The sequence below is a fragment of the Salvelinus fontinalis genome, chromosome 5 (assembly GCF_029448725.1).
Source record: "Salvelinus fontinalis isolate EN_2023a chromosome 5, ASM2944872v1, whole genome shotgun sequence".
In the NCBI taxonomy this organism is placed as follows: domain Eukaryota; kingdom Metazoa; phylum Chordata; class Actinopteri; order Salmoniformes; family Salmonidae; genus Salvelinus; species Salvelinus fontinalis.
The window spans coordinates 19,177,535-19,200,086 of record NC_074669.1 but is presented as its reverse complement, the minus strand read 5'-3'; the positions used below and the strand labels follow the sequence as shown (position 1 = coordinate 19,200,086).

The following is a 22,552-nucleotide window of genomic DNA, read 5'->3' as shown; positions in this document are numbered from 1 at the left end:
GTATGCTCTGTCTGAATAAACATCCACTACTCAAAGCTTTTTTATCAAGTCTCTTTTTGTAGACTGACATCTTGGATGTTCATCTTGTTGAACCTGAGCCTCCTGCCCAAGCGATCCCACTTCACTGTTTAATGTGGGTGGGAAGAAGGCAAGACGACTGCTCCACTCACAATGCTTAATCAATATCCCGCAGACAGACAAGCGAGACTTGGCAGAGGAAAACGCAGGGCTCTCAAGAACATAGTTTGCCATCCACAATTGAAGCCCCGGGCCGAAAGCAGGGGGAACGCATGATATATTTTTAGAGTATGAGATAGAGATTGACAGAGAGCGAGCGAGGCTGTAAATTGAGTGTCAGTGATCTCACTACGCAGTGGGAGAAAAGATGAGAGAAATTAAACCTCAGAGCTGTAACAGAGTAATAAAGCGGGATGCAGTTCGGGGCTGAGTGTCTGGACTTTGTTGCTCTCAAAAATTATTTATAACTCTGGGGACAGGAATTAATAATATAGTTCCTTTCCCCAGCCTTTCTCTCTCCACTTTGTTTATAGTCCAAGGTTCAGAAGGGTTTGGTTCATGTGCAGCCAAATATAACCCCTGGTCTCTCATGGACAGCAATAATGTCAAAATACATGTAGCTCTATCTCAAGGCCCCATTGGCATCTACAGAAAACAACAATGACCTACTGCATTTCACAGATGATGCAATCTCAATTGCACTTCACACTGCCCTCTCCCACCTGGACAAGAGGGGAAATAACTATGTGAGAATGCTGTTCATAGACTACAGCTCAGCGTTCAACACCATAGTCCCCTCCAAGCTCATTACCAAGCTCGGGACTCTAGGACTGAACACCTCCCTCTGCAACTGGATCCTGGACTTCCTGACAGGCTGCCTCCAGTGGTGTGGGTAGGCAACAACACCTCAGCCACGCTGACCCTCAAGGGTGCATGCTAAGTCCCCTCCTGTACTCTTTGTTCACCCACCCTCTTTGGCCACTCACAACTCCAACACCATCATCAATTTTGCTGACACCATATTCAAGTGTGTGACAAATCAAATGTGATTTTATTAGATTTTTTCAAGTTTAGATTCAGAGAAACGGGCTGGGTTTATGTACAGTGCAGCGGATGTTGTCTGTCTCTGGATCCAATCACTGTGAATAAAGAACAATAGCAGTGAAAAGCTCCTGTGTTGTTGTTGGAAGTGACCCAGCTAGCACATAACTTTGAGAACATTCTCAGAATATTAATAAAACTTTCCATAAAAACCACAAGAAAACTTTTGCAATGTTCAGAGAACGGTCAAAGAATGTTATCTCAAAACATGTACATTCCTGTTAAGGCTGTCGCTCTCCTCATCCTCGGACGAGGTGAGGAGAAAAGGATCTTCAGACCAATACGCAGCTTCAGGGAAATAAGCCATCTTTTTATTTATAACCGAAAAACTGATGATGATGGCAACACGAAAACAAACACTTTAACAAACTTACAAAATAACAAAACGACGTAGAACGAAACCTGAACATAAACTCACATCACTAAACGTAAACTCACGGACAGGAACGTTACATCAAACACACGAACAGCCAAACAGTCCCGTATGTGAAAATACATCGACAACGACGAAGACATCACAGGAGACAATCACCCACAAACAAACAGTGAGAACGCCCTACCTAAATATGACTCTTAATTAGAGGAAAACGCAAACCACCTGCCTCTAATCAAGAGCCATACCAGGTAACCCAAAACCAACATAGAAACAGATAACATAGACTGCCCACCCAAAACACATGCCCTGACCATAAACACATAAAAAACAACATAAAACAGGTCAGGACTGTTACAATTCCACTCTCAGCGTCAACAAAACTCTATCTATCTTGTTAAGTGTGTTCAGGTGTGTTGGCTGCACCCACTAATTTGCCACAACTGATCTTAATCAGTGCTTGTATGGGTAAAACATTTTTTTGCCATGTTAGCTCCATCCTGGTGGCGCAGTGGAAAAATAGAGAACAGAAAATAATAGATTTGAATCTCATTGACAACTTATCACAATACAAAATGTGTTTGATGATTGATACCTAAACAAATAAGTGTCCTATTTGTGCTTGGAGTTCAAAACAGTTAATTCAAACTAAGCTTGCATTGTTATTAAAAGTCTTATTGAAACATTCAGTTAAGAAAGTTATTCAAAAGCTTCCAAATTACCTTTACATTTCCTTAACATTAATAACATTCATAACATAACATTAATAACATTCATAACATAACATTAATAGGGTGGCAGGTAGCCTTGGAACAGTAATCGAAAGGTCACTGGTCCGAATCCCGAAGCCGACTAGGTGAGAAAAAAAAAATCTGTCGATGTGCCCTTGACCAAGGCACTTAACCCTAATTACTCCTGCTAAATGTAAGTTATAGAATGTTCTCAGAATGTTATAACCTGAAATTTCTGTTCTCCCAAATACACACAAATCTAAGTAATGGAATATGAATATATACATATAAATATATGGATGAGCAATGACAGAGTGGCATTGGCAAGATGCAATAGATAGTATAAAATACAGTATATACATATGAGATGAGTAATGCAAGAAATGTAAAACGTTATTAAAGTGACTACTGTTCCATTTATTGAAGTGGCCAATGATTTCAAGTCTGTATGTATAGTAGGCAGCATCATCTCCGTGTTAGTGATGGCTGTTTAACAGTCTGATGGACTTGAGATAGATGTTGTTTTTCAGTCTCTCGGTCTCAGCTTCGATGCATCTGTACTGACCTCACCTTCTGGATGGTAGCAGGGTGAACAGGCAGTGGCTCGGGTGGTTGTCCTTGATGATCTTTTTGGCCTTCTTGTGACATCGGGTGCTGTAGGTGTCCTGGAGTTTGGTAGGTAGTTTGCCACCGGTGATACGTTGTGCAGACCGCATCACCCTCTGGAGAGCCTTGCGGTTGTGGGCGGTGCAGTTGCCGTACCAGGTGGTGATACAGCCCAACAGGATGCTCTCAATTGTGCATCTGTAAAAGTTTGTGAGGGTTTTAGGTGACAAGCCAAATTTCTTCAAGAGTCCCCTCCATGTTTCTCACATTACCCACTCTCCGTCAGGTGTGTTTCACTTGGAAAAGGTTATACGGAAACTCCTAGCCTGCAAAACAGTATTTCATTTCAGAATGGTTAAAATTAGGTTAGGGTTATGGGTTTGGTTAAGGTAAGGGTCCATTTTAGATTTTGGTAAGTTGTTTTACAGGTCAGGAGTGTCCTAATAGCCTCTCCCGTTTCACGTGTTGGGGAGGTTGTTTTGTGTGTACACTGGCATATAGCTTCAGGCCAGTTTCCACAGCAGCAATGTGTGCCCCCCCCACACACAAACACAAGGTTAGGGCAGCGCAGTGGGTGGGGTCTCCCTCATTTCTTGTTATATGTAACTTGTCATTTCAAGCAAGACAGCCCTGAAGTTCAGTGGCACATTCTTCAAAAAAGTATATTACTGCTTCCCTCTGATTCTTATCATGCAGTGCACAGACCAGTTATCACTCGTTTTTATCTACCTTTCTTCCCAAATTTTTGAAGTCAAAGAGAAGTCAAAGTTTGAGGAAGGGACTATGACTAATGCCTTTAAATGGAAAGCAGGCTTCTCTTCTGAGTTTGCACAATATATCCAATACTGCAAAAGGGCTTTGCGCTTGACAGAGCTGTCTCTCTATTTCTTATTAACATTAAGATCCGTTTTTTGGTCAATTACAAGCAAGGTCCAGTCAAAATGGGAATTCTGCTTTCACCCAAATTTTTTGGGAGAGTTGCGAGGGGCTGATGTTTTTGTGGCGGTCAAAAACATACAACGGCAAGGATTTACAAGCAACCTTACAGTTGCCAACTCACTTCCCGACAGATTTTTCCCACCGGACCTAGGATTCAAACTGACAACCCTCCGGTTGCTGGCTCGCCTCTCTAACCGCTGGGCTACCTGCCACCCCGTATGCTCTTCCTTTATGGTAAGAGTGTCCCCACTATTCTCTTCTCTGTGTCAAAATATCTACAGTTCTCTATACATTTGTAACCATATGGTGCTCTAAGAGACATGTGGAGTTGCTTTTGAAGGTGTTATGATAAAATGGAGTGGATTGCTTGCCTGGGAAAACACAGTCCATTGTTTTACATGAGAGAGGAAGCTTATGGGGTGCCCTAGCTAAGCTGACCTCGGCTAACGCCTGCACAGATCTGTTGGAAAAGAACACAAAGGAACTGCAGGCTTACATGGTCAATTATTGCTGTGGGGCCATATTTCAGGTTGGGCTCTCACCATTTGCATAATTAGGAGTCCTTGAGCCAGGAAATTTGTGATAGCATCTCATTAAAGAGAAAGTCCCCACCCCACCCTCAGTCCTCAGCCCTGCCATGGAGCTGTCACTTCCAATCGCCTATGACCTCAATTGTCATCACTCTTGCAATTGAAGTGGAGAAATCTCTCTATATCACAGGGACTGGCATAAGGGCCTTGATTGCAGCAAATAGATCTGTCATCAGTAATCACACAGCGCTCAGTGCTTTTATCCTGTAAGCTTCATCTCTACTTGAGAGGCCGGGTTATATTTACATGCTTTGTTTTCCAGGGTTTCTCTCTCGCCGTGATTCTGATATGTGTCACACCTGCCATTTTAATCCTCTTTTCAGGCTGTCCGCGAAGTCTCCGCCACTGATGGAGCTGTGTTTCAGACAGAATAGTGACTTGACCCCTGTGGGTCCTCTTTCCTCTGTGGTCAATCTGCACCTTCGACCAACGTCAGAATTGCAAGTCATACTGTCCTTTGTTACCTCTGCCTGGTACTAGAATATCATGGATATAAGTCTGCGGTGGCTATCTGCTTTGCATTTTCATTTTGTAGCAGTTAGAGTTGGCGTTGGGTGGATTCTGTTTGTCAGCTCTGTTGTCGGTCTGTGACAGTAGGGATGTTGTGGGGGGCAGGGGTATCTATCCGGGAGTGGATATGTGTGGCCTGTAGTGGGAAGGGACAGCGGATGGTTTAATGAGTGTATGAGGAGGCCGTGGCACCAACATGCCTCTCCAAAATAAGATGAGCTGTATAAATATGAGAGAGACCAGAGGCTTTGTGCTCCCACAGTCTTATATCCTGTCATGGCCTGACCTTTTCTGAAGGAAGAAAACAGTGCCATGAAGCTCTATTGCTTTTAAAGCCCTCTCTCTTCCTCTCTCTCTCTGTGTCCTTGAGGAGCAGAGGGTGACAGGGGGGCAGAGAGGGGGGCTCTGATGGTTGTTCGGGTTCAGTCGACTGGGTAGAACAACTGTCTGCATTTTATTCCAAGGCCCTGTATAAATTTTACATGAGTGACAATTATAGCTACCGCATGTCCCCGAATGTGACGTGCAAACTGGCGAGCATGTCGTGTTTCCACCTCAGGAAAGTGAAGCTAATTTATTACAGCGTAAAAGGCTCAGTGCGTTCAGAGGGAGTATGGATTTGGTAGGGGCTGGGGGCTGCACTGGGTTATTGAAGTCTTCGGACAACAGAGTGGAAGGCAGCATTGGTCTCTCCTCACAGAGCCCACCTAGGGGCAGTGTGACTGTGGCATCATCTCACCCACTCACAGTCCCATAGAAATCAGTCAACCCTTCTGCTAATCCTCCTGTTCACTAGTTTTATTGGTCTCTGTGTTTTACATTAACCATTAATTACTTGAGTTAAAGGTCCAGTGCAGCTGTTTAAAAAAAAATATATAATTATCAAATCATTTCTGGGTAACAAAGTAACTTACTTTAATAGTTTTCCACTAAAATTGAAAAAAAGGCTTTTTAATTGTTATTGGAAAAGACGTTTGGAACTCTGTAATTGGTCTATTAATCAATTTACTGCCTGGTAATGTCACCAGGCAAGCCGAAACTCCCGCCCAAGCAAACTGATTAGAAGGTCTTGTGTAGATTGTATTTTCAACCAGCAATTATCTGAAAATAACACTGAAAAAAAATCACACTTTTACAGGGTTAGTTTCATCAGCTGTTGTACACTACCCTACAAATCACAGAAATAACAGAATTTTGACTGCACTGGGCCTTTAATAATACACGACCAAGTAAGGAAAATGCATCATGGCATTGTCTTGATGAGATAGTTAAACTCCAACTCAAAATATATTTTCCACAAAGTGTCTAGAATAACACCTGTAAAAAAATACCTCTGTAACAGACATATATAAAGTACATGAATACTGAATGGATGACAGTAGTATCCAATAAAAAAGCTGTCATCTATGCAGAATGTGACATCCCATGAATCCACCTAAGGCAAACAACAACCTCGGTTAATTGTATAATGTCAGAAGCTTTTTCAACGGAGGAGGCTGGTGGGAGGAGCTATAGGAAGACAAGCTCATTGTAATGGCTGGAATGGAAGAAATGGATCAAACATATGGAATCCACATGTTTGACTCTGTTCAATCAATTCCGTTCCAGCCATTACAATGAGCAGCCTGTCCTCCTATGGCTCTTCCCACTGGCCTCCTCTGCCTTTCAAGTCTTATCTACTTGAATTAGAATGCTTGAGGCTGTAGCAAAAAAAAGCTGAACTGCACAATTGGAGTGACCTTCGAATTCCATAACATTTAGGTTGTTTGTCAAAGACACTTTTCTTCTTTGATACAATTTACATATTTATCAGACCTGATCGTAAAATGACATGTGGCGTATGTGACTTTCTCAGGTGAAGAATATGCTGAGAGAGCAGTTTGATGCTAAGGTGTGGGCATACATTTCCCTCCCTTCCTCCTTCCCTTTATCTTCTACACACACACGCACTCTCTCGCTTTTACACTCACTTATTATCCTCCCTGACTCGTGACTTTCCTAATGTAGGTCCCCTCCTTATCTGCAGTGCTGTGACAGGCCCATTGAGGTCTGTGATGATGGGAGTGTTAAGAGGTTCATTACAGGTAGACCTGCTCAGCAAGGTACACTCTCAAAGCTCACCTCTTATCACCCCTCCATTCTGCTTATACAGCACTAAGGAGGGAGGGGGGGCATTGGTAAAGACTAGCTATCCAAGATAAAATACCAGGTTTTAAACTAAAACATGTATGTTTTTCAAGGCTGACTGTATCTGTTTAACTATGACAAGTGTAGTTTGACATTGACTTTGTCCTCTGTAGTGGCTTTATTTTGATTCCTTATCCTGTCTCTAAGAATGTGTTTCAGTAGTTGCAGATGTCAGTGTATAAGCCTGGATAATACACATGAAATACACATGTACAGTTGAAGTCGGAATTTTACATACACCTTAGCCAAATACATTTAAACTCAGTTTTTCACAATTCCTGACATTTAATCCTAGTAAGAATTCCGTGTCATAGGGCAGTTAGGATCACCACTTTATTTTAAGAATGTTTAATGCTGACAATAGTAGTAGAGAGAATGATTTATTTCGGCTTTTATTTCTTTCATCACATTCCCAGTGGGTCAGAAGTTTACATACACTCAATTGGTATTTGGTAGCATTGCCTTTAAATTGTTTAACTTGGTTAAACGTTTCGGGTAGCCTTCCACAAGCTTCCCACAATAAGTTGGCTGAATTTTGGCCCATTCCTCCTGACAAAACTGGTGTAACTGAGTCAGGTTTGTCTGCCTCCTTGCTCGTGCACACTTTTTCAGTTCTGCCCACAAATCTTCTATAGGATTGAGGTCAGGGCTTTGTGATGGCCACTCAATACCTTGACTTTGTTGTCCTTAAGCCATTTTGCCACAACTTTGGAAGTATGCTTGGAATGGAAGACCCATTTGCAACCAAGTTAACTTCCCGACTAATGTCTTGAGATGTTGCTTCAATATATTCTTCAATATATCCTACCTCATGATGCCATCTATTTTGTGAAGTGCATCAGTCCCTCCTGCAGCAAAGCACACCCACAACATGATGCTGCCACCGCCATGCTTCACGGTTGGGATGGTGTTCTTCGGGCTTGCAAGCCTCCCCTTTCTCCTCCAAACATAATGATGGTCATTATGGCCGAACAGTTATATTTTTGTTTCATCAGACCAGAGGACATTTCTCCAAAAAGTACAATCTTTGTCCCCATGTGCAGTTACAAACAGTAGTCTGGCTTTTTTATGGCGGTTTTGGAGCAGTGGTTTCTTCCTTGCTGAGCGGCCTTTCAGGTTATGTCAATATGGACTCGTTTTACTGTGGATATAGATACTTTTGTACCTGTTTCCTCCAGCATATTCACAAGGTCCTTTGCTGTTATTCTGGGATTGATTTGCACTTTTCGCACCAAAGTACATTCTTCTCTAGGAGACAGAACGCATCTCCTTCCTGAGCAGTATGACGGCTGTGTGGTCCCATGGTGTTTATACTTGCGCATTATTGTTTGTACAGATGAACGTGGTACCTTCAGGCATTTGGAAATTGCTCCCAAGGATGAACCAGACTTGTGGAGGTCTACAATTTTTTTCCTGAGTTCTTGGCTGATTTGTTTTGATTTTCCCATGATGTCAAGCAAAGAGGCACTGAGTTTGATGGTAGGTCTTGAAATAGATCCACAGGAAGGGTAGCCTACTGGTTAGAGCGTTGGACTAGTAACCGAAAGGTTGCAAGATCGAATCCCCGAGCTGACAAGGTACAAATCTTTTGTTCTACCCCTGAACAAGGCAGTTAATTGAAAATAAGAATTTGTTTTTATTGGTTTGTTAAATACATTTTAAAGAGGTACACCTCCAGTTGACTCAAATTATGTCAATTAGCCTATCGGAAGCTTCTAAAGCCCTGACATAATTTTCTGGAATTTTCCAAGCTTTTTAAAGGCACAGTCAACTTAATGTATGTAAACTTCTGACCCATTGGAATTGTAATACAGTGAATTATAAGTGAAATAATCTGTAAACAATTGTTGGAAAAATTACTTGTGTCATGCACAAAGTAGATGTCCAAACGACTTGCCAAAACTATAGGTTGTTAACAAAAAATTTGTGGAGTGGTTGAAAACGAGTTTTAATGATTCCAAACTAAGTGTAGGTAAACTTCCCACTTCAACTGTATCAGACTGTCTTTCCAATGCTTACCCAAAATAAAGTTAGCAAAAAACTGAGTTTGCCTCTACATAGGGTCCCCCAAAAAAAGTACATACACCAGGATATCAGCTCCAAGTGATTTTAATTTAAGAAATCTGTTCCCAAGTATTCCCGCGCGTAATAAAGAAACACGTGATTGTATACAAATGTAAGCAAGGTATGAAATTATTATGTTTTAGTCAATTATTATGTCTGTTTCGGCTTGTGGTCAATTTGCAGTCTACAATTTATTTGTAATGATGTTCAATTTTTAAGAAAGAATTGTCCCGGGGCAGAATTTTTTTGATGTTCCCTGCTCTACAGCATATTTGTCTTGTGTTAAAAAAAAAAATTCGCTCCCCCCTAGACTAGTGTCTTTCTGTGTATTTGGATTTGTTGTAATTACAGAGCCCCCTGCTGATCTTTAGCGGCACCTGCAGGCAAGGCTGTGCCACTGCAGCTGTGTGCTGTGTTGTGCGCATGGGGGCTGGAACCTGTTGTGCTGTTTGACTGAACGCTCGGCTGGGCAGAGGCAGATATACAGAGCTGCAGGGGAGTGCTTGGGCTGAGGAGGCAGCAGGGACCCTATGCACTCTCCATACACTGCACTAAGATAAACTGTATATCTTCGCTAAGCTGCAAGCCTGGTAGAAATTGCACTGATGAAGTGCAAGGGCAAATTAGAATAAAATATATATGTCTACCAGAGCATTATTTTCTAACCCCACACGGATTTGTGTTGCGTGGTGGCTGTTGGAGTCTGTTTCAAGACGGTTGGTTTTAATGTGGAGGGGCTTTGTGTGCATGCTAGGTTTACTCTGTAAGTCCTCTCTGAATGGAGCACTCCTGTGCTCGCCCACGGCACTATATGGGCACTGTTCCATTGTTTTGCATCAGGAGCCATGTCGTGTCGGGTCGAGGCCAAGGTGGAATTCATAACTGATGGAATTTCACACCCAAGTGAGCGCCGGGCCTGGTGAAACGCAAGCACTCACATTTACAAGAAACGCCCCGGCTGTTCCGCCGAGACTCCTGAATGGCAAAGCCATTTGTCTCTGTGAAGGGCAAAGAGAGAAAAAGAGGGAACTATCTTTTTTTCTTCTCTTTTAAAAACAGAATAATGCTTTATGTTTACGAACCACCCCCTCCCGCCACCCCCACACACACACACACATACCAGAAATCCATGTTTTTCAAGGCCCTCAGAAACGTAATTGGAATTAAAGACGGGAAAGGGTGTGCAGCCAATTGCCAATTAGCATTTTCTCAGCTCAGCAGAAGTTCAGGGGGGATCAATAGGATATTAAGTTTGTGTACATAGCAATAAGACACACAATCACTTCCAGCCATTAGCAACACTAAACGCGTGGAGAAATGTCGACCTCCGATGGCTGCGTTCTGTGAAAATCATTTGGCAGTATTCAAGCTTGGCTGAAGTGCATTGGTACAGTTTGCTTCCATTGGGCACAATAGTATTCGGCTCTGACAAATAGTATTCTTTAGAAACTCTGAGATGGTAAGATGGAATCTTACACTTGAGTATCTTTAGAATCACTGAGGACCAACTGCAGCAAACAACACAGTTATAGGCTCATGTCGGGTTCTCCAAACATCCACATAAAAAAATACTATACTATTCATTGGTTAAATACAATAGTATTCACTGTAGCGTTTTTGTTGACTTTACTGTAGTATTCACTGTAGTGTTTATTGTAGTTTTGCAGACATAACTGTAGTGTAGTATTTACAGTTTACTGTAGTATAAATACTATAGTAAGAAAAAACTGTATTATATACTATAGTAATTACTGTAATGTTTTTGTAAACTGTAGTATACTGTTAAATTTACTGTAGTATTTTTGCAGACATGACTGTAGTATTTACTATGGTGTTTTTGTTTTATTATCTTTGACATACTATAGCAGTGGGGTCTTTGTCCTTGAGGAAACCTACTGGTCAAAATACTCAGAGCAAATCTTCCATAACCTGTAGGTTGGTAGAAAGGTAGGTAGGTAGGTTGGACTAAGGTCTGAATGGACAATTTAGAGCTTCTGCTCATTTCTATAACCTGTAGGGAACACAATATATGGGCTATACTTGGCATGTAGGTTTTTAACTTATGGGTGGCACAAATTGGGATACAGGGGTGAGGAATGGGCAGGGTATATGCAAATTAAATACTGTATTATATACTATAGTAATTACTGTAGTTTGTTTGTGGACTGTAATGTTTTTGGAGTGTTTTTACGGACATTACTGTAGTATTTAATGTTATTTTTTTATGGTCTGTAGTACACTGTAGTATTTACTATGGTGTTCTACAGTATAATACAACATGGTATAGTACGTACTACACATGATCAAAGTATTCTACAGTGTGTAGTATAGTATTATACATTATACTACAGTTTAATACATCATTCTATATTAAGTACTGTAGTATTCTGTTGTAAACTGTAGTCTTTTTTCATGTGGGCAGGCCTGGTTTTCTCTTAGCATTGGCTAGAATCATCTCAAGAGAACCATCTTTCCAAACCACAGTGATTAGTTGTGGTATCAACTGCAGAGTAACTGTCTCTTATCACAGGCAGTGATACCTGCTCTCAAGCTGAAGTTTCTGCCTATCTCACAACCCTCCAGCGTTGGGCCAGCCCACATAAAAAATACGGTACTATACTATACTATGGTTTAAATACTATAGTATTCACTGTAGTGTTTTTGTGGACTAATGTCAGACTAAAGTATACTGTAGTATTTACAGTTAACTATAATTTAAATACTGTAGTAAGCATTCTATAGTACATTATCAAACTTTACTACAGTGTGAAGTATAGTATTATACAGTATACTACAGTTTACTGTAGAATTCTATAGTAAGTACTGAAGTATTCTATAGTAAATTGTAGTATTTTTGTCATGTGGGAGTGACACAAAGGTCGAACCGACAAGGTGGAAAATCTGTCGATGTGCCCTTGAGCAAGGCACTTATCCCTAATTAATCCAGGGTAGACCGTTGATAATGGCAGACCCTAGCTATGACCACACTCTCCGAGGGTGTCTCAGGGGGAGTTGCGATATGCAAAAAATTCCAATTCGCACCCACCATCTCACAACCCTCACAACATTAGCCACAGTCCCCTTTTACCCACCCCCCACCCCCCACCAAATTAAGAGCCGTAAAGTGAACTCAGCAACAACAAAAAACGTCCTCTCACTGTCAACCGAGTTTATTTTCAGCAAACTTAACATGTGTAAATATGTTGATGAACAAAAGATTAAACAACTGAGACATAAACTGAACAAGTTCCACAGACATTGTGACTAACAGAAATTGAAAAATGTGTCCCTGAACAAAGGGGGGTCAAAATCAAAGGTACAGTCAGTATCTGGTGTGGCCACCAGCTGCATTAAGTACTGCAGTTCACCTCCTCCTCATGGACTGCACCAGATTTGCCAGTTCTTGTTGTGGAATGTTACCCCACTCTTCCACCAAGGCACCTGCAAGTTCCCGGACATTTCTGGGGGAATGGCCCTAGCCCTCACCCTCCGATCCAACAGGTCCCAGACGTGCTCAATGGGATTGAGGTCCGGGCTCTTCGCTGGCCATGGCAGATCATTGACATTCCTGTCTTGCAGGAAATCACACACAGAACGAGCAGTATGGCTGGTGGCATTGTCATGCTGGAGGGTCATGTCAGGATGAGCCTGCAGGAAGGGTACCACATGAGGGAGGAGGATGTCTTCCCTGTCACGCACAGCGTTGAGATTGCCTGCAATGACAACAAGCTCAGTCCGATGATGCTGTGACACACCACCCCAGACCATGACGGACCCTCCACCTCCAAATCGATCCCGCTCCAGAGTACAGACCAGGGTGTAACGCTAATTCCTTCAACGATAAACGCAAATCCGACCATCACCCCTGGTGAGACAAAACCGCGACTCGTCAGTGAAGAGCACTTTTTGCCAGTCCTGTCTGGTCCAGCGACGGTGAGTTTGTGCGCATAGGCGACGTTGTTGCAGGTGATGTCTGGTGAGAACCTGCATTACAACAGGCCTACAAGCCCTCAGTCCAGCCTCTCTCAGCCTATTGCGGACAGTCTGAGCACTGATGGAGGGATTGTGCGTTCCTGGTGTAACTCGGGCAGTTGTTGTTGCCATCCTGTACCTGTCCCGCAGGTGTGATGTTCGGATGTACCGATCCTGTGCAGGTGTTGTTACACGTGGTCTGCCACTGCGAGAATGATCAGCTGTCAGTCCTGTCTCCCTATAGCGCTGTCTTAGGCGTCTCACAGTACGGACATTGCAATTTATTGCCCTGGCCACATCTGCAGTCCTCATGCCTCCTTGCAGCATGCCTAAGGCACATTCACACAGATGAGCAGGGACCCTGGGCATCTTTCTTTTGGTATTTTTCAGAGTCAGTAGAAAGGCCTCTTTAGTGTCCTAAGGTTTCATAACTGTAACCTTAATGGCCTACCGTCTGTAAGATGTTAGTGTCTTAACGACCGTTTCACAGGTGCATGTTCATTAGTTGTTTATGGTTCATTGTACAAGCATGGGAAACAGTGTTTAAAACCTTATTATTATTACCTTCTTAGTTATTTGGATTTTTACGAATTATCTTTGAAAGACAGGTGTAACGATCGTCGTAATCCTCCTCCTCGGACGAGGAGGAGAGGCGAGAAGGATCAGACCAATATGCAGAGTGGTTAGTGTCCATGGTTATTTAATGAATACAGACTGAACACTTAACATACAAAAACGACAAACCGCAAACAGTCCCGTGTGGTGCGACATACACAGACACGCGATACAACCACCCACAGCCACCACGTGAATCACAGGCTGCCTAAGTATGATTCTCAATCAGGGACAACGATTGACAGCTGTCTCTGATTGAGAATCATACCCGGCCGAACACAAACAACCCAACAAGAAAAAACACATCGACAACCCACCCCAACTCACGCCCTGACCAACTAAATAAATAAAAGGAAAAAGGAACAATAGGTCAGGAACGTGACAACAGGGTCCTGAAAAAGGGACGTTTCTTTTTTTGCTGAGTTTATTAGCTCTATTCATGCTTGTTTTTACGGACCGTGATAAATGTATATATTATTCAAAGAGCGTGCTGAATAATCCATGCGCTTATTTAATGATTCATTCATGCGCGGGCTGAGAGTGAGGGGGAAGTATTTGTGGGTTGTCCTGGGCACCAGTGATACCCCCTCCTCACCAGCCAAGGTGTCAATCCATCCTCTCCTCCATTGTGCTTGGCGTCTCTCTATCACTTATTCATCCACTGGACTCTCTGAAGATGCAAACGCACACCTTCCTCTTTGTGACCACTGGGCCACATGCCCAGAGATATATCCATTTTTCATATAGTTGAATATGATCCCTGCTATATGGAATGTAGTCATCCATATTGAATAAGAGACAAAGCGAAGGAAGGTTTGGCCTGTATGGGGTAATGTATGGTGTGTAACTATATGTAGTGAGGTAGAGGGGGCCATTGTGGATGCGGAACAGATTCAGGGATATAGGCGGACTGTTTCTGTGTCGTTGTGTTTCTGTGTGCTGCTTTGTCTGGTGAATACCAGCGCTCCATTCAGCAGGTAACCATGTTGATGGTAATGAAACCTGCCTGCTCTCTTTGGAAATGAGAGGCAGAGCCTGGTGTTTGGAAATCCCATCATGTAGTTGATAACGAGGGAACATTGTGCTACATGAACAAAGGCTGCTGCGGCGTCTGAGCCCCGTACCGCCGTCCGCCACCCAGAACAGAGGAGGCAGGAATAGGTATGAGCGTGACTCGCAGCAGGTGGAGGCAGATCAGCATGTTAACAGCTTTTTGTCCAGCAGCACCGGTATTCATCCAGCCAATTTTATTAGCCTGAATGCAATTCTTCCTCATTTCCCCTGTAGCCTGGTACTTTCACAGAGAGAAAATAGCAGGCAGATTTGATTTATGGTGCATTAAGCTGGGCAGTCTATCATGGACATCATGTAGATTGTGAAAACATACCTCCAGCAGAATATCTCCAAATGGATCTGGAGGTCATTATAGCATCTTTAGTGGGGAAAACTGTACATGGAATTTAATTTGCAGCATTAAAAAGAGCCTGTCCTTGGACAAATGGGTTAGAGGAGTCTCACTAGCACACATGTCACATAATTTCCATTGGGTCACAATGTCCCTTTTTAACAATGTTAAATAGAATTGATTTCCATCCCAGTCTGCAGATACTGTATGTTCCTTATTACACCAGCGTGCAGTAGTCACTGAATGTTGTCACTGAATTGACCTGAATGCTAATTTACACCGCATACCTGTGAAGTGTGTTTAGTGACCAATTAATCCTGACAGCAGGGCCCCAGTGTCCCTGACCATATTCTCATCTAACGTGTGTGTGTGTGTGTGTGTGTGTGTGTGTGTGTGTGTGTGTGTGTGTGTGTGTGTGTGTGTGTGTGTGTGTGTGTGTGTGTGTGTGTGTGTGTGTGTGTGTGTGTGTGTGTGTGTGTGTGTGTGTGTGTGTGTGTGTGTGTGTGTGTGTGTGTGTGTGTGTGTCATCTCCAGCTCAACAGAATCCAGAGAAGCAGAAGAAGCTTGTTGTTCTCCCAGCCCGTGTACACCCTGGGGAGTCGCCTGCATCCTTCATCTGTCAAGGTATGTCTCTGTCTCCACCCATCTGGCAAGGTATGTCTGTCTTCACCCGTCTGTCATTGTATGTCTCTGTCTTCACCCGTCTGTCATTGTATGTCTCTGTCTTCACCCGTCTGTCATTGTATGTCTCTGTCTTCACCCGTCTGTCAAGGTATGTCTCTGTCTCCACCCATCTGGCAAGGTATGTCTCTATCTCCACCCATCTGGCAAGGTATGTCTCTGTCTCCACCCATCTGGCAAGGTATGTCTCTGTCTTCACCCGTCTGTCAAGGTATGTCTCTGTCTTCACCCGTCTGTCAAGGTATGTCTCTGTCTCCACCCATCTGGCAAGGTATGTCTCTGTCTCCACCCATCTGGCAAGGTATGTCTCTGTCTCCACCCATCTGGCAAGGTATGTCTCTATCTCCACCCATCTGTAAAGGTAGGTCTCTGTCTCCACCCATCTGTAAAGGTATGTCTCTGTCTCCACCCATCTGGCAAGGTATGTCTCTATCTCCACCCATCTGTAAAGGTAGGTCTCTGTCTCCACCCATCTGTAAAGGTAGGTCTCTGTCTCCACCCATCTGGCAAGGTATGTCTCTATCTCCACCCATCTGTAAAGGTATGTCTCTGTCTCCACCCTTCTGTAAAGGTATGTCTCTATCTCCACCCATCTGTAAAGGTAGGTCTCTGTCTCCACCCATCTGGCAAGGTATGTCTCTATCTCCACCCATCTGTAAAGGTAGATCTCTGTCTCCACCCATCTGTAAAGGTATGTCTCTGTCTCCACCCATCTGGCAAGGTATGTCTCTATCTCCACCCATCTGTAAAGGTAGGTCTCTGTCTCCACCCATCTGTAAAGGTAGGTCTCTATCTCCACCCATCTGTAAAGGTATGTCTCTGTCTCCACCCATCTGGCAAGGTATGTCTCTATCTCCACCCATCTGTAAAGGTAGGTCTCTGTCTCCACCCATCTGTAAAGGTAGGTCTCTATCTCCACCCATCTGTAAAGGTAGGTCTCTGTCTCCACCCATCTGGCAAGGTATGTCTCTGTCTCCACCCATCTGGCAAGGTATGTCTCTATCTCCACCCATCTGTAAAGGTAGGTCTCTGTCTCCACCCATCTGTAAAGGTATGTCTCTGTCTCCACCCATCTGTAAAGGTAGGTCTCTGTCTCCACCCATCTGTCAAGGTCGGTCTCTATCTCCACCCATCTGTAAAGGTAGGTCTCTGTCTCCACCCATCTGTAAAAGTAGGTCTCTGTCTCCACCCATCTGTCAAGGTCGGTCTCTATCTCCACCCATCTGTAAAGGTAGGTCTCTGTCTCCACCCATCTGTAAAAGTAGGTCTCTGTCTCCACCTATCTGTCAAGGTCGGTCTCTATCTCCACCCTTCTGTAAAGGTAGGTCTCTGTCTCCACCCGTCTGTCAAGGTCGGTCTCTATCTCCATCCATCTGTAAAGGTAGGTCTCTGTCTCCACCTATCTGTCAAGGTCGGTGTCTATCTCCACCCATCTGTAAAAGTAGGTCTCTGTCTCCACCCATCTGTCAAGGTCGGTCTCTATCTCCATCCATCTGTAAAGGTAGGTCTCTGTCTCCACCTATCTGTCAAGGCCAGTCTCTATCTCCACCCTTCTGTAAAAGTAGGTCTCTGTCTCCACCCATCTGTCAAGGTCGAGCTCTATCTCCATCCATCTGTAAAGGTAGGTCTCTGTCTCCACCTATCTGTCAAGGTCGGTCTCTATCTCCACCCTTCTGTAAAGGTAGGTCTCTGTCTCCACCCGTCTGTCAAGGTCGATCTCTGTCTCCACCCCATCTGTAAAGGTAGGTCTCTGTCTCCACCCGTCTGTCAAGGTAGGTCTCTGTCTCCATGCATCTGTAAAGGTAGGTCTCTCTCTGCTCTATACACCTCCCTAATAAGCATTCGCATGCACATGCGCACACACACACAAACACAAAGACACACACACACACAGCCCAGGTGGAGCATCTCGCACGCAGTTTATCAAGTTCTCATAGAATTACAGGGAAATAAGTGGAAAAAGAAGCAGATGATTCAAAAAGAGCCTTGGCTTCCACTCATACCTCCCTTAACATGTCTGCCATTTTTCAGGCTTTCATTAAGATAGGCTCTTCAGGTGAGAAAAACTTGTTTCATTGACAAATAACTGAACTCCTGGAGGGTTTCTCTCCTCAACATAAAGGACATCTGAAGTGCAGAAAGAGTGAGTTACAGTTAATACAGTCTTGTCTTGGGTCTTCTTTACTTTCCCATTGTTGAAAATCGAGTGTAAGAAACAGTGGAAAAACTCCCAGTTGGTGTCGTAGTGTTTGGTCACCACATAACTCTGAGAGCAGACAGTGCACTTAGCTCAATGTGACTTTGAGCTCCACTTAGGACCAACCCCTGCTCCGACACGCAGATGTGCATGAAATCATTTCAGGAAGTCCGAGCAATTAGACGGCACACTCTGTGGCCTGTACCTGTATCCCACGCTCCTTCTCTCCTCCTGCCTGCCACATTGACTCAATTAGAGAGCTTGTTATGCCTCCATTAGTGGTAACGAGCAGGACAGAGTGGGGCGGGCGGCTGGAGTAGGAGGGAGGGAGGGAGGCAGGGAGGGGTACACAGTGCTGGTTGTCGGCCCTCTCTGCTTCTTATTTACCTGTCAATTATCCTTCTTCAGTCCAGGGCTGTGGAGGGCTTTTCTGTGGCCGGCACTGTTTACATGTCTCAATGCTATCTCTCTCTGTCTCGCTCTCTTTTTCAATCTCCCTCTCTCTCTCGTTGGCTGTCTCTGTGTCTCATCTGTAGCAGACAGCGTTATCTCCCTCACTCAGTGTTTGAGGCCCTGTGGGCTAATCAGGTCCTCTGCGCTGTCTGTTTTTATCCCACTGTCAGCTCTATTCAATTTGTATCGATTTTGGAGGGATGTCTCAGGTTTCCCCTCTGATTTTTATAATGCTCCCCTTTTGTCCTTCTCTTTTTGTTTCTCAAAACTCAATTAACTGGGGCCTTGGGTTTTCTTTTCAAGTCAATTTTACTGGGAGTGTGTGTGAGGATGTGTGTGCATATTTGTGTGAATGAAATAGAATAGCTTTGAGCGTGATTCTCTCCAGCCATACAGTAGAGCGAATCTGGAGGGCTTAATAGTGTCCTTTGTGTTGCTTTAGGAGTGATTGACTTCCTGGTCAGCCAGCACCCTGTAGCCGTAATCCTGCGTGACCATGTGATCTTTAAGATTGTACCCATGCTCAACCCTGACGGGGTCTACTTAGGCAACTACAGGTAAGCTCAACCATCAATATATAAAATTCCCCTTTCTTCATGGACAAAAAGAGCAGTTCAGTTGTAATAATTTCCATCCTGTTGCTTGAGGTCTACTGAAAAGTTGTACTTTTGATGGATTCCGCTAGAGATTTCTGACTAGACTGCAGCACATTGCTAGTGCTAAAGAGAGATGCTGTGATGATGTGTTTGGTAACGCCCACTGTGGAGGTCCCCTACCAGATGATTTATGGGCCGCTAGATGCATGTGTGGGAATAGCAGGCTGGGCTGCCGGCCCTCTCATCTTCTATTTCTCCCTCTGCCTCCAAAGCGCCATCCCTGGAATATGAACTGCTGGCGTTCCTATTCTGCTGTCTCTTCTCCTCCGTTGACAGTTCAACTCAATGTAATTGCTGCAGTAGTCCAGGCTGTTGCAGGTACTCTAAATCAAATCACCTCTTATTCCCCACTGCTAGTTCTCAATCCAATCATGCGCGCAAAGACACACACACACACACACACACACACACACATCTTTCTGTCTCTATTCTTGCGTAAGATATATCTTGCCTGTGCCAAATGTATGCTCTTGCAGTACTGTGTCTCCTATGCTGAGTTGTGTGTGTTTTCTGAGGCCATACACTCCATCCTTTGTTTAGCGTTGAGACACAGGCTCCATGGGCATCGTTTCCACCTCCCTCTCCATAATTGCCTTTTACTTAATGGGGTGGACTTGAGGAATACAAATGCACTGAGATGATAGTGCTTCCACTGAACATGTGTTTGTGGCTGCCATCTAGTGGCCGCTCCCCCCCACTGCGCTGAGTTTATCAATTGTAGATCAAGTGTGCTCTCTGGCAATGATGAGGTTAGACACATCTTGTTGCTAATCGTTCCGTTTTAAAGGCTGTTTTCATCAACTCTGGAAAATAATGCGGTCGGCCTGGCTGAATGGTGTGTGTGTGTGTGTGTGTCTTTGCACGCATGATTGGATTGAGAACTAGCAGTGGGGAATAAGAGGTGATTTGATTTAGAGTACCTGCAACAGCCTGGACTACTGCAGCAATTACATTGAGTTGAACTGTCAACGGAGGAGAAGAGACAGCAGAATAGGAACGCCAGCAGTTCATATTCCAGGGATGGCGCTTTGGAGGCAGAGGGAGAAATAGAAGATGACTCCTCACCCACACTACGTCCAGGCACCACATCACCCCTGTCATCCGTGAACTCCACTGGCTTCCTGTCTCCCAATGCAATGATTACAAGACCCCCCCCCCCACACACACACACACACACACACATGCAAGCAAAGAAATACACTACTAAGACACTCCTCTCTTCACCATACTGAACTGGGTTGAACTACCGAGCCCTCCCCTCCCCATACACTGATACATCACACTCTTTCTCTTCTTTCAGCCCACTCCTCTCTTTATTCATGTTTTTGTTTAGTTTGAAATTTTATTTTGACTGCTGTTTTTTTGCTTTTGTTTTCATTTCTACAATTGTAAAGCGACTTTGGGTTCTTGAAAGCACTGTATAAGTCCCATGTATTATTGTTATTATTATTGGCTCCATATTAATATGATGTCAATTAGAGCGTCTCTTTCTGCCCCTACCAGTGAGGCCTAATTGGCCTTTCTGTGGGCTCAGCACAGCATCTGGAGGGGGATCGAACAGATGCGTGCAGGGAACAGAATCAATCGCTGCTGACCACAGATTACTATCTCAGGCATGCACAGTGACATTGACACACAGACACAGGTCCCCTTGAAAGACATGGATACTGAGCAGCAGCAGCTGAATATCCCAGAGTCCTTTCTTCCTCTGACTAGAGGTCCTGGCATTAGCTGCTCTTTGATTGGAGTCCAATAATTAGCTCCACTACATGGCCAAAGGTATGTGGACTACTGCTGTCGAACATCTCTTCCAAAATCATGGGCAAAAAAATAAAATGGAGTTGGTTTCCCCTTTGCTGCTATAACAGCCTCCACTCTCCTGGGAAGGCTTTCCACTAGATGTTGGAACATTGCTGTGGGGACTTGCTTCCATTCAGCCACAAGACCATCAGTGAGGTCTGGCACTGATGTTGGGCGATTAGGCCTGGCTCAGTCGGCGTTCCAATTCATCCCAAAGGTGTTTTTTTTGGTATTGGTATTTTATTAGGATCCTCATTAGCTGTTGCAAAAGCAGCAGCTACTCTTCCTGGGGTCCACACATAACATGAAACATAATACAGAATGGCATAATACAGATCAATAGACAAGAACAGCTCAAGGACAGAACAACATACATTTTTTAAAAGGCACATGTAGCCTACATATCAATGCATACACACAAACTATCTAGGTCAAATAGGGGAGAGGCATTGTGCCGCAAGGTGTTGCTTTATCTGTATTTTGAAACCAGGTTTTCTGTTTATTTGAGCAATATGAGATGGAAGGAAGTTCCATGCAATAAGGACTCTATATAATACTGTACGTTTTCTTGAATTTGTTCTGGGGACTGTGAAAAGACCCCTGGTGGCATGTCTGATGGAATAAGTGTGTGTGTCAGAGCTGTGTGTAAGTTGACTATGCAAACAATTTGGGATTTTCAACACATTAATATTTCTTATAAAAAGAAAAAGTGATGCAGTCAGTCGCTCCTCAACTCTTAGCCAAGAGAGACTGGCATGCGTAGTATTTTTTACATTTTTTAAAATAAATTTATTGAATATCTGAAACATACAATATACAGTACTTGCAGTGAAGCCGCTCACCAACTACATCATACCAGTCATCCAACAGATTCCCATTCAGAGAGACACACAGAAGCATCTCGGGTCAATGCCCTGCTCAAGGGCACGTTGACAAATCTACCACCAGGCCAAAAAACATGAACCTGAACCCTCCAAGATCCCCCCCACAGTTCCCCAATAGCTGTCCCTCAACCATTTGAGACCCCTCCCACAGTCCCCCCCCAAGAAGAACATTTTTAAATAAAATGTTCAATTAATTCCATTCCCCACCCCCAAGAACCCCCCAATGCACCAACAACCAAGAGAATGAACTAAAGAGAAAAAAGAAAAAGACAGAAGAAAACAGCAAACAACAATGCAAAAAAGAAATAATTAAACAAAAGAATACATTTTAAACAAAGGACATCAAGGACAACTAAAATAATAACAGCAATGCCAACTGTATATGTTTGTGTGCATAGTATTTATATCAGCCCTCTGATTACAATTAAGAGCAAAACGTGCCTCTCTGTTCTGGGTCAGCTGCAGTTTAACTAGGTCTTTCCTTGCAGCACTGGACCACATGACTGGACAATAATCAAGTTTATACAAACTAGAGCCTGCAGAACTTGCTTTTTGGAGTGTGGTGTCAAAAATGCAGAGCTTCTCTTTATTACGGCTAGACCTCTCCCCATCTTTGCAACCACTGAATCTATATGTTTTGACCATGACAGTTTACAATCTAAGGCAACGCCAAGTAATTTAGTCTCCTCAACTTGTTCAACAAACACACCATTCCTTACCAGATTCCGCTGAGGTCTAGCACTTAAGGAATGATTTGTACCAAATACAAT

General features: G+C 43.7%; 1 protein-coding gene across 5 annotated transcripts in view; it reads left to right on the top strand.

Moving 5' to 3' along the window:
• LOC129855266 (cytosolic carboxypeptidase 6-like) overlaps positions 1-22,552 on the top strand; it is a 461,876-nt gene that overhangs the window by 410,655 nt on the left and 28,669 nt on the right. For all 5 annotated transcript variants that reach the window (XM_055922731.1, XM_055922729.1, XM_055922728.1 and 2 more), the window contains 2 exons: positions 15,646-15,735; positions 18,885-18,999. In XM_055922731.1, coding sequence (XP_055778706.1) covers positions 15,646-15,735; positions 18,885-18,999 — 205 coding nt within the window. The remainder of the gene's footprint in view (positions 1-15,645; positions 15,736-18,884; positions 19,000-22,552) is intronic.